Consider the following 12,758-nt stretch of genomic DNA (forward strand, 5'->3'; position numbering starts at 1 on the left):
ATAGGGCTGTTTATGTGGGCAACAGTGTGGCACAGGTCGCTGCTGGAATATATAGTCTGTCCTTTAGTGCTCTTTATACAGCAGTATCACATGAGCAGCTACTTATACAGCAGTATAACTTGAGCAGTTCAACAGTTTCTGCCCGACGTTTAATAAGTCCTCAAGAGCTTTATCGGTAAAATCAGGAAAATTACGTGACCTTAATTTATGCAGTGTGTCTCGAACGTTTTGCTATGGAAAAAAATTATTTTGACAGTAATGGTATTTACTGTTTAATCAGAACGTACAAGTGCATTTGATAGATATGAACTGCTTCTGTAGATAAAGTGAAAATCATGACATACGAAGAGCAGAACGGTTCTTTAAGATTATTCCTCAGCAAGTATTCACTGGACGAAATCCTGAAGTTGTGCACCGTTTGCACAGCAAACCGATCACTGGACATTATGGATACGGTTCTTTTGGAAGTATGCCAAAATGTGTGATGTATCTACATATTTTTTGAAATATTAGTTAGCTATTGCTTTTAATTAACTACTGCAATATCATTGTAATAAATGATATACTGCATGTAGGAACTTGCACACCGTGTACAGCTGGCACCTGATCGGCTTAGAGATATGTATATCCACGTGATGAACGAAGCGCCGTCTCTCCTTGATTTGATTTCGCCATCGGATCCAAGGAGTATCGTTGTAATTACTCCTCCAGTGAAAACGTGCACGGAAGGCTGCGTGTACCAGAGGGGCTCTAAAACAGGTCTACCTTTGGAACTCGGTCTTCATAATAAGCCAGCTTGGGTAAATATATACCTTTACGTAGTCACAGTTACTAACAACTCGTTAGTTATATTTCTTGTTCAGTGAACTGTCTACTGTCTTGAGTACACACACTTTTACGTTAATTTCAATCGGTATTTATTAGTTATTATTAACTGCTTTGAAATACAACTGAATATTGCGGCAAAATACAGTACCCGAAGCATTTTTCAGGGCACACTGCACGACATTAACGGAATGAGCCGATCTTTCGTTCGCCTATCGTATAGATGTCCAACCTGCCGTAGTATATACAAGTACGACATGTTTCAATCCAAAAGGATGGCAAATACCGCTTTGCGAGCACGAACGAACGCATGTGCGCGTGACCCAGACAACTTATTGGTCTAGAACGTTATGCAAATTCTTAGTAGAAAGCGTGGAAGTGCTCTAATTAAATACCTTATAAATAAATCACATTTATCTTAACAAAACTAAAATTAACTGATTACACGGGAAATAGTGCTCTTTTCTCTTCTTTGCTACACAACTGCCAAGTAAAGCCAACTTTGTTTTACAACTTCCTTTTCAAGATTGCATTGCAAAGCGTCTTTCAACGGGTTCTGCGAAACGTACCTCGAGACATACGGAAAAGCTGCCGGTAAAATTTTCCCAAAACCATTGGCTTTTTTCACTTGAAAACTTTTATCCACTTTGTAGGATTTGATGTACAGAACGTGTCCGAAGCGTTTTTCCGCTATGAAACGGAAAATGAAGTTCGGGAGAATAATTTGCTTTATTTCGGGTTCTCTTCGGACAAGGACGTTGACCAAGCTTTTCCTGAACTCGACAAACTTCGATGCGAACGTCTATACCCTCATGTCTGCTATCCGGCGTGCGCTTCCAGAGGTTGCAGAGAATACCTCATCTATTAAAAGTTTTTAGAATACCGTTGCAAACGTTCAGCTGGTAAACTTTCCAAATATTTGTCCAGAAGAACCGTTGTCTAAACGTGGCGAAATGTATTGCGGGCCACATTCTCTTGCTGCACAACTGGCGAATATTCCAACAAACAAAGAAAGGTCACGCTGCAACATGCTGCAGCTAGCGCATTTCATCTTCAAGGTAAACTTTCTGTATTGGTGCAAGAATCGTACTTTTATCCGATTATTCTTGCAGCGTCTGACCGGGTTTTGAAAAACTTTTGCGCTGATGAAGTGACGCTTCCCGGCGAAACAGTGGAAGTAGAAATCATGAACGAAATCTCAATGCCGGAAAACAATGATTCAGCAAGTGAACTGGTTTGCACAAAAACCTAGGTGAACCAAAATGCAGCCAGTTCGGTCACGAGGATACATATTTGTGGTGCGAGCGGGTGGTCACATCGACATGTTCTCTCCTATATATAAGTGCGTATTTACCTATATGTGATTCGGCAGTTAGTGACACATGTACCGAACCATTGCTTTCCTGTTACAGGTCTGAGTCTCCATCCCAGGTATTCCTTATACTGATTTCTTGGATGTATCAGGTCTTACAAACAGTTCCCTCATGCGACTGGCCAAAACTTTTTTTGGCATATGATAACATGTGCAATCTGGAGCGACTGAAAGCCACGCTTCAAAACTTTCGCTACCACCGCCATATGACGAGCTTTGGACCAAGGGGATGACGAAAGTAATCGACGGCTTCCACTTGGGCAACCACAAAGGCCATAAATGCCACACAAAGTACAATCCAGACCAAATCCGGGCGGCCTATCCCAACCTGCTCAGTGCTAATACACAGAGTTGTGAGCAGACATTCCGTTGGCTGGGAGCATTCCAGCATGCTATGTTCAAAATGACTAAGTACCGTCAACTCTTCTTTCTACACAGGATCGTTAAGCGCAGAAACTTGTATCTGGAAAAAGTTGCAGCCAGTACGCGCTCTGACTCACGAACATTCAGCAGATGATGATATTACTTATAATATGTATTTTCAGCTTTTCAAAGCATCAAACTGCTACAAAGTTTAAACTGCTCACTGCTGCTACTAATGAGGTAATAAAATTACGATCAGTATTCGCAAACGATGTCTCATGTCCTCAGTTTCTGTGAGCTATAGTACGCCTCACTAACATTATTTTCGAAAATACTTCTAACTACAGCAATTTTTGAAGTAACTTTTAGTTCAACAGGTTTCAACAGCAACAGGTAAAGATAGCATAAGAGCCCGAAGTCATATTTGCAGTGTTTCCTTCGGTTCCAACGGGTTCCAAAAAAGTTTCACAGGCTTAACTGGTGTCACATCAGGTAGCAATTAAACGATGTACAGTAGTTCCAACAGTTCCAATAAGTTCCAATAGAGTTCCATAGGTTCCACTGGTGTCACACCAGGTCGCAATTAAACGATGTACAGTAGTTCCATCAGTTCCAGTAAGTTCCAATAGAGTTCCGTAGGTTCCACTGGCGTCACAAAATGTCGCAATTAAACAATAATATATTATTATTAGTTTTCAAATCGCGACATTACAGTCATAGTTCTATTAACTACGGCCATCAGTGCACAGTTAAGAATTAAAAAAACAACCAAAATCAGCATTATCAACCAGTTTGTTCTTTCCCGGTAAAGTTCCCAAAACAGCCGCAGCGTTTCCTTTAATAATTGCGAGGCTAATACGCTGCTTCAAAAACGCCGTGGATCGGCCTTCTCCAGTTCTCTCCCTGATCTTTCGTCCGAAAAAGCTGACCATTTCTTTGGCTGCTTCGCCAAGCACACCCAGGGTTTCCACAGCGAAAGGATAAAACCAGTATTCTTCGCCCAGCTGCCGATAGTTAGATCGTTTCCGGCTTTCCGCTTGGTGTGCCGCTGCGCCCGCTGCCTTTGCTGACCGTTTAACATACGACTGCGCTAACGTGTCCGCAAAGGTTGCGTCCCATACAAGCTGCTTTCCTTCTCGCACTGGCACCAATGTCAATCCGTCCGGGCGCTTACCGTTGTCTCTGAATATTCCTTTAGGTTCCAGCTCACAAGGAATACCCGCTGCTACGCATCCCCGCTCCAGTATACTGTTTAATTCCAGATGTTGGCTCCATCTACCTTTGCTATACAAGCAGGACAGTCCATGGTGACCATCTGGAGTTACTTGGAAGCCACATCCCACGCATTCATGCGATGCCACAACTTGCAAACCAAATCGTAGTCCTACGGCAATTCTAACTTGTTCGTCATTTACCACCGTTCCCAAGCTAGCCGCCGGTAACGCGTGCAACCATGCCGCAGACTCCTTCTCGGAGGCCGCTAATAGTGCCGCCATTTCTTGCGGTTTACCGCTGGCCATCGCTTGTAGACGTAACTGGGAATATGTCCTTTCCACAACCGGACAATCCCAGCTTTTCTGAAATTTCCGTAAAATTTCGGGGGGCATTTCACACTGGTACGAGTTCAACCACTTGTCCATAGCCTGATCCAGACCCGATATCCGATCGACCGGGAGCATTTCCAGGCACACTGGCAAAACCGAGGATGCCGAAGCGATAAACGCGGACAAAGCTAGCTCCTCTGCTCGCCGTATTCCCAGACCACCCCGTCCGACCGGCAAGGTCATTTGAATCCAATTCTTGTCATCAATGTGGGCGTTGACGATAGAAGTGATCGCACCACGCATTAAAACGTCAAATTCACGGAGAACTTCGGGGTGATCGTGGCACTGGCTACTGCGGAGAGTGTGCATCAGTTTAGGCACGCTGAGGCAGTTTCTGAGGAGGTAAAGAGCTTGCTGGGATGGCAGTAGTTTCAGTCTTTGCACCAGTCTCTCGATCTCCTGAATTTTACTTTTCAGAAAAGACGGCACTGCGACCACCTTAACTGGTGCTCCTAATAGCGTGAGCGTTTCGCTATCCATAATCTCAAATTCAGGCCACTCCCAAACCAAGCGATGTTTAGCGGCTATTATTAATTTTCGCAATTAAACGGTATACAGTAGTTCCATCAGTTCCAATAAGTTCCAATAGATTTCCATTGGTTTCACAGGTGTCACATCAGGGCGCAATTAAACGATGTACAGTAGTTCCATCAGTTCCAATAAGTTCCAATACAGTTCCATAGGTTCCACAGGTGCCAAACGAGGGCGCTCTGAGATAGGGCGCTAATCGAACCCACAGTAGTTTCTTTGGGTTCGATTAGCGTAACCCTTGTTACACTATTCTCGCCAAAGAACGATGTACGAATATTTGCAGCAGCGGAACTTATGGAACCAATGGAAACTACCGGAACTAATGGAACTTTAATGGAATCCCCTTCTTACCCTAAACGGGTTAATCTATGGAGAGTACAAGGGAGTTGGCTGTGTGCTCGAGTGTTTACACGGGTTTTGGCTGCGTGCGCGGGGTTCGGGGACGGGTTTTGGATGCGTGCTCGGGTAAATTTTTTCTTTCAAAATTGCTTGAAATTTAAAAAGAATTCTCTTCATGCCGATTGGAAAAAAATTGGAATATGTGAGCGGAAACGTAGCGCTTAATTAGCCACCTAATAATATACGTAGATCAAAGACCAAACGGGTGGAGGTGGTCAGGTAGCGGTTTCCGAACAAAGGAGAATTAAATACGGTGGCTCTGTGTTATCACAATGGGAGCCGCATTTGCTTACCATGGAATGGCCACATTCGAACCGGAAATGATGCGAGGTAATCTGAAGGCCGCATTCGAGGCCAAGAACATCACCCCAATCCCTTGTGCCTTTTACAGGGTTGACAAAGGCCTGCCCGGATCGGAAGCCGGAAGGCAAAAAATTAACCTTCGTTGCATAAGTCGTTGAAAACAGGCTACGAGTACGAGCTGATTATAACTTTTAAAGTAAAATTCAAAAATATTCGAACACAAGCGGACCCAAGAAGGTCACCCGTGCACGTAGCCAACGCCCGTTTTTCCCAGTGCGCGCAGCGATAATGACTATTGATTTTGTGATTGTCACAACTATTCTACGCTGATTTGTTAACCATTTTATGATTTTTCACAATATCCCCATGGATGTAGCCAGAGTACAGTAGTTGGTGGCTATGGTCAGGCATGGGATGTTTTTGACATGGGCCGGGTATCGTGGACTTCGGCCGTTGCCGCCTGGTACAGCGAAATTTATTACTTTGGTGGTTGCGATGCACCGTACAATAACATTAACCTTACATGGGACACCTACACGCAGGTACTCGCTCTAAGCTAGATGTACGGATACTAATCATCTGTGCCAGGATTTTAATTTTCCGGGGTTCCGGTTTTAAGTCTATAGCAAAGAGAACAGCTAATCTCTTTGTCAGTTACACAGACACTGATATTGAACTAAATTTTCTGTTACAGTAAGCGCGTAGAAGTGCGTTACCACGGCACAATACAGATACTATACACTTATGCCTTGGCGGCCGGGGTACTGTTTCATAAGCAATGCTGTAATACGTAATACAACACTATTGCCGTTTAGGTGATGTGGGCAGACACTGCGGCCATCGGATGCGGACAGGCAATGTGTAACAACTACATAATCAGTCCCGGATCTGCCGGTTATACTCCCAAAGTGAAATTGTTCGTTTGCAACTACTGTCCTGGGTAAGCCAGAAGTCCGAGCAATAACCCGAACTCGAAAAATTAATCTTCCCAAATATATTAATTTTGACTAGCAAAAATAGAAAAGTTTGCTTTGTCTGCACTTAGGGGCAATGTGAGAATTCCCGGTCAAGGTTACGCCCAGTACTGTCCGTGGAAATCAGCTGACTCAGCGGCAAAGTGCTCCGATTGACCAAAGGGGAAAATGTGCGCACCCGGCGATTGTCTGTGTGCATAGGTAATGCTGTGACTGCTGTCTCCCCAAAACACTTCCGGCAGCAAGGACCGATCACCTCTTCTATAAGTCCATATTTAATAATTTCGATCTGCATTTATGCACAACTTTATCGCACGTGTTTTCTACTCTACCATAGTCTTTGCTATTCTACCTGTATATTCAGCTTCTCACGATTTATGTAGAATGTATGAAAACTTATTGTTGCTCATAACGTGAACAAAAGTAGCAACATAAAAAACGGTAATAAATAAACGTATCGAAAAAAATATCGAGTTCTCGAATCTCGAAATAACAATTCCCAAAGACAGTTATCTGTAGAGCAATAAAGACCGATATCTACAATTACGGTAATTCACAACATCACTTATGAGTTACTGCTTTTCCCTGGCGCAATGGGAAACCGTTGGTGTGGGACGTCACTGTTGCCGATACTTTCGCCCAAACCTACATAGGGCATACGTCAAGTGTTCCAGGAAGTGCAGCGGAAATAAGAGAAAATCATAAGCTACGGAAGTACGATGGACTCGCGGATCGCTACGTAGTACAACCTCTGGCTTTTGAAACTGCGGGAGCCCTTGGACGGCTAACAAAGAAACTTTTTAAGGAGTTATCGAGGAAGATTTGCGAATGTAGCGGTAACCCATGGTCGGGGGAATTTTTGCGCCAGAGAATCAGTATTGAGATACAACGAGGAAGTGCAGTGTCTGTCCTCGGAACTTTCAATGATATGAGAGACAACGAAGATGTTTTTTTAGCATTTAGATTGGCTGGTCGGGAATAATTAGTGCCCGATGTTGTAAGGGCGGGACGCTCCGCCCTCCTGAGTAGCTATTCGCTGTTTCTGGGGATTTCCACCCCGCACATTTCTGCGCTGTTTTGACGGATCTGCAGCACAGTTGCACTGGCTGCAGAATCCTTCCTCTTTAGTCTGGTGTTGCTGCGCCACGGTGCGCATTAGATTCGGCAATAAAGCCTCATCCGGGTTCACCGCTGTTCGCTGCCGAGGATACGCGTGGCGCCCATACGGCCCCGCGTTATAATGTTGTTTTTCTTGACAGCTTTGCTGTGATTTTGTTGACACAGAATACTGCACTACGATATAGCACTCCACGTTAGTAACATACTAACACCGTATTAAACGAGATTTGTATTTGTAATCTGTACTTGCTTCTTGCGCCTGTTGAATTAAGCCGGCCATGAATAAAGCACAATGTTATGTGTATTTCACAAGGTGAATCTTGCGATTTATCATGCATAAAGCGCGACTCACAATGCCTATACAAAATTACAAACCTGCCTCGGTACAAGCCAAGAATAAAAATTAATATACAGTAAAACCTGTGACTTTGAACACTCGCGTAAATTGAACACTGGTGTACATTGAACGGTCTTTACGGAACCGGCGCGTCTCGTAGACTATAACACAGGGGGGACCTCGCGTATATTGAACACCTCTCTAAAGTGAACATTGAACAAATTAGCTGGAACGGATCTAAATAGTTTCAGTAAAACCTGCGTACTTTGAACACTTGCGGTTCCAAATTTTTCGTTCAATGTAGACGGCTGTTCAATGTACAGAACAGCTGCCCCCAGGGGACCGCCCTTGGAGACAGTGTTACTGCGCATAAAGCTGCCCCTGGAGGCGAACAGACGCCGCCTCAAGGGGGACAGCCGCGCTAGCAAGCCTTTTTACGCTATTTTCGCGCATAACAAATCAAAAATCTTGTGGTGTTAAAGCTGTAACCAGCAAATGTCTAGTGACCTCCGGTCCGTTAACGCTTTTTTTTGTGTTTTTTCGCTTTTGAAACCAGATTCCGGCGCTTTGTTCATTTTCAAAAGGTCTAAATATTAGTAACTATTTAGATCCGTTCCAGCTAATTTGTTCAATGTTCACTTTACAGAGGTGTTCAATATACGCCAGGTCCCCCCTGTGTTATAGTCTACGAGACGCGCCGGTTCCGTAAAGACCGTTCAATGTACACCAGTGTTCAACTTACGCGAGTGTTCAAAGTCACAGGTTTTACTGTACTAATACTCGTATTTAGACCTTTTGAAAATGAACAAAGCGCCGGAATCTGGTTTCGAAAGCGAAAAAGCACAAAAAAAAGCGTTAACGGACCGGAGGTCACTAGACATTTGCTGGTTACAGCTTTAACAAGATTTTTGATTTGTTATGCGCGAAAATAGCGTAAAAAGGCTTGCTAGCGCGGCTGTCCCCCTTGAGGCGGCGTCTGTTCGCCTCCAGGGGCAGCTTTATGCGCAGTAACACTGTCTCCAAGGGCGGTCCCCTGGGGGCAGCTGTTCTGTACATTGAACAACCGTCTACATTGAACGAAAAATTTGGAACCGCAGGTGTTCAAAGTACGCAGGTTTTACTGTACTTCTCTACCGGAACGTTATGCAGCACTTCCCGTACCGGCGGATGACTCGTACTATCGGTCCGCATACATGCAGTCCGGCATTTCGGTTCGTAGTAATTGCATGATGACAATGTGCTCCTATATATCCGGTTGACAATTGCTGCCAACTGTGACATGTTCGATCCCAAGTTCAACTGCTTGTTCTCGATTACTTCTACATTTTCATCTTACCTAGAGTTTATTCGAACAAAGACACATCTGTTGCAGAAATTGCACTACATCCGTGCATTTCTGCGCACTTTGCACATAAGACTGCCGATCGATGACATGTTTTTGCCCATTTGATTGTAGTCCAGGCTTCCAAGTCCGGCTATTTTTAGTGATCCAGCAAATCTTGCAAATCAGAATCTCCAGTGACTGCTTGTTTTACTGTTGCCGTAACACCGTCAATATGCAACCAGTGCAGCCCCCAATCCCAAAACTGCAAAACTCCACAGACTTCTAACATTCGTAAAGAAAACTGCGCGGTTCGCAGTAAACAAGGTCCGACAAATTTTCAGCGTCAGGCTCATACAAAAAAGAAAGATTTCTATAAAGCTCATATAAAAAATAAAGTGCAGTGAAATTATTCACAATATTCTACGAGCAGTCTACAGAACGTGTGATAAGTACTATTCATAATCGAGAAATTCCTCTTACACCACATTATTTTCGTTTTCTGCCACGCCGCGACCACTTCTTTGGGCAGCATCAGATCCTCAATTTTCGCGCATTTTTCCCGACCGTCAACTTCCACCACGTGCAGCCCGCCGCGCCGGTGACAGTAAGTCATGTCTTTCGCCGTTCCAGATTCGAACAGAATGACCCGTTGGCCCCGCTGCAGAATATCCGCAGCACGAATGACGTACTCGGGGGATCTGAACTGCTCACCGCTGACGGTCTCCCGCAGCCACTCAACGACGACCTCCTCCGGTTCACAGTTCTCCTCCACTGTTTCGTGGAGGAGAACTTATTAATCGATTATAATCGCCGGATACCAGTCGTCATCGTCGCAGTCCGCAAATACTAGCTCATCATAGCTGAAAATCGTCCCTGCGACCGTGAACCGCACAGAGCGGCGCGGAGCACTGGCAAAGGGCAGCGCCGGCCTGTCCTTGCTGTTTTTGTACATGTAAATGTTCCACAGCTCCGTTGGAAGCAACAAAGCATGCTGGAAAAAAGCATGGTTATCTTGCGTTTTCGCGCAGGCGGATTCGCGATGTACGAAGACGCAGGATGTACCTTGAGAGGACCACTGGCCATCTCCGCATCAGTTAACAACGGAAAGCGCAGCTGCAACAAGACGCTGCCCAGCATTTCTCGCCGGTTGGCGGGATGGATCCATGTTTCGGCGCCTGCAGGCCTCGACAGCCGATCTGCAACGGCGTAGCTGAAACAAGCTTCGGAACATGGGGAGCTCGATTAAAAAAAGCGTTGCTTACGCCTCGACAGCCGTGTAGATGATGTTTTCCGGTGCCGCCAGTGTGTCGCGTTGTACAATCATCTGGAGAGTCCGATGGCTCAGTGCCGAAAAGTGTTCCGATCGGAAAACGGCTCCATCCGAGGCGTCAATCAGATCCAGGCATTTCTCCACAATATTGTCGAAATCCGGACACCACAAGTTAGCCTGCAGATGACAGCACAAGTCAAGCAAAACCAATGGAGCAACTGCATAACATCATAACCAACATTTTCCAGAGCCAGAAGGCAGTTGTCGGAGTTGACGTGGTCTACAATGTGGCGACAGCAATGATCGACGAGCAATGGGAAGTCGTATTTATCCGCGCAGGACAAAGTTGAAAATGCATTCTCTAGACTGAGATCACCCACTGCATCCGAGTATACATAACTACAAAAACCATCAAACGTCTACGCTCAGAGTAACGGTTACCAAAAAATGTAAAGAATCCACCAACCTGAGCATGTTAGCGAAGGCTTCGGAATGTCAGGGATTTCGATCACATCCTGATTATTCACAGCCAAATCCCCGTAGAACATGGCGGGGAACACATCACTGCTCAGGCTCAGAAACATCCTACACAGAATTCATAATGGCCATCACCGCAAACGAAGTACAGATTCATGGGACCTCCTGTGGCAATAATCACTCGTACTTATGTGCATGGAAGATCTTCACTTCGCCATGATCGCGTCCCACAGCGAACTGCACGTCAGTCAGTTCGGCTGCAGTTAAGGCACGCTGCATGCGACGGGCCACTCCATCCAGTGCGCCGCGACGTTGCAAATACATAGGGAAAGAAAAGTTGTCAGACATGCTGGATCATCCAATGAGCCTGCTCCGCGGATCGTGAGAGTTTGCGAAACAACTGACTTCTTAACAAGGAGCTTTGGAACAATTGTGAATCAGGACATAGCCAGTCAAAAAATCTGACTTCTAAGCCATGGAAACAAATGAGAAATGAAGGCGACGTCGTCAGGAAGCCAAATGTTCGTAAAATTTAAAGGAGAAAAATGGAAGTTCGTAGACATTTATGATGCTAAGCAGCGCAATACTGCTGTCACCGGAAGTCGCAACCGGAAATGGATATCAACGCCACCCGTGGGGGTGAGCTCTGCGCTTATTCTGCGTATATGGCATACCTACCGTGCCATCGTGTGCGTAATTGTGCCTCCAGTAACGTTGTCCACTGTCCGGTGGGGCAGTGATCTGCCTCCCACCCGAAGCGGCAGTGTGTTACAGAAAAGCCATTCAATCTCGTACAATCAGCTGTTGCGACTACGCCTGGAGTTTTTCAACTTTCTGGAGATAGCAGATCACTTGATGTTTCACCAGCAGTGTTGCAGCCTTGCAGCTAAACTGCTAAAATATATTTCGTCCTTATGTGATCTGTTCGTGGTCGACTCTGTTAAATCATGTCGGATTTGTGCAGTTTATTGTCGGGCGACTCGGGCGGAATCATGGTCAGGAGAAAATCTTCTCAACATCCAGGTACGATATTACAGACAGAGCACGGCTTGCTCCGTACAGAGCACGGTCGCTGTTTCTTGGCGTGCCCGTTATTGTACTGCGTTGTGGAATTTCGGAGCTAATGCATTTATATCACAGATACCGCATTTATGGTGAACGAATGTTGCAGGTGTATACTGAGCAGTAGCAGCGATGTCTTTCATACGATGTTTTACGGAAGCTTGCCCGAGAAGAGCGGCTGTGCTATCGACATTCCGGATACTCCTCCCACAGCTTTCCAGAAGATACTCGAGTGCGTTGCCACATGCTTAGCAGGTCGCACATATCGAATCCGTGGCTTTTTGTAAATTTGTACATGTTGTGTTGTGTAGGTTCATCTACACGGACGCGGTGGATGTGGCCACGGACGACGTTTTCCCTACGATGCAGTGTGCGGACAAGTACGATTTGTCACGCCTGGCAAAGCAATGCTACGATTTCATCGTCCGAGATCTTCGAATTAACAACTGTCTGCTGCACTTGGAAAATGTCTGTCCTTATCAGTAGCCTCATTTCCGCGCTGGTTTATTCGGCTTGGTTAATCGTAGGCACTTGTCTGGGTTGTTAGTAGCGACAATATCATAGAGGACTGCCTGCACTTCGTGGATATGCACTGCAAGAAAATCTTCCAGTTGGAACAATTCACTCAGCTGGCACAAAATACGCTACGAAAAATTCTGCAGCGGGACACTCTTTTTGCTGCTGAGCGCACCATTTTCGCCGCGGTGGATAAGTAAGCGCACAATTGTCTAGAGTAGAGTGTATAATAACTGTACCTCTGCCCCTGATACTGTATTTAAATATATCCATGAACGCGTC

The 12,758-nt window shown here is 45.3% G+C and overlaps 2 protein-coding genes across 3 annotated transcripts; both read left to right on the plus strand.

Annotated features, from left to right (window-relative positions):
- Positions 1 to 97: 97 nt before the first annotated feature.
- Positions 98 to 1,949, plus strand: LOC129597348 (uncharacterized). The gene is made up of 7 exons (XM_055494835.1): positions 98 to 175; positions 322 to 467; positions 576 to 800; positions 993 to 1,075; positions 1,352 to 1,419; positions 1,479 to 1,883; positions 1,938 to 1,949. Exons 2-6 carry the CDS (start codon positions 336 to 338, stop codon positions 1,691 to 1,693), a joined length of 723 nt encoding a protein of 240 aa, XP_055350810.1. The 5' UTR covers positions 98 to 175; positions 322 to 335; the 3' UTR covers positions 1,694 to 1,883; positions 1,938 to 1,949.
- Positions 1,950 to 5,751: 3,802 nt separating this feature from the next.
- On the plus strand, positions 5,752 to 6,745 carry LOC129597351 (cysteine-rich secretory protein 1-like). 2 transcript variants are annotated; one of them, XR_008691556.1, is made up of 3 exons: positions 5,752 to 5,939; positions 6,213 to 6,337; positions 6,409 to 6,745. XR_008691556.1 is itself a non-coding variant. In XM_055494837.1 (3 exons), the coding sequence occupies exons 1-3, from the start codon at positions 5,823 to 5,825 to the stop codon at positions 6,525 to 6,527; spliced, it is 327 nt and encodes a 108-aa protein (XP_055350812.1). In that variant the 5' UTR covers positions 5,752 to 5,822; the 3' UTR covers positions 6,528 to 6,745. The 2 variants fall into 2 exon arrangements, 1 of the variants encoding a protein (XP_055350812.1); XM_055494837.1 differs by having other exon boundaries at positions 6,443 to 6,745.
- The last annotated feature ends 6,013 nt before the right edge of the window (positions 6,746 to 12,758 follow it).

This window comes from Paramacrobiotus metropolitanus, unplaced genomic scaffold (assembly GCF_019649055.1).
Source record: "Paramacrobiotus metropolitanus isolate TYO unplaced genomic scaffold, Prichtersi_v1.0 Parri_scaffold0000103, whole genome shotgun sequence".
NCBI lineage: Eukaryota > Metazoa > Tardigrada > Eutardigrada > Parachela > Macrobiotidae > Paramacrobiotus > Paramacrobiotus metropolitanus.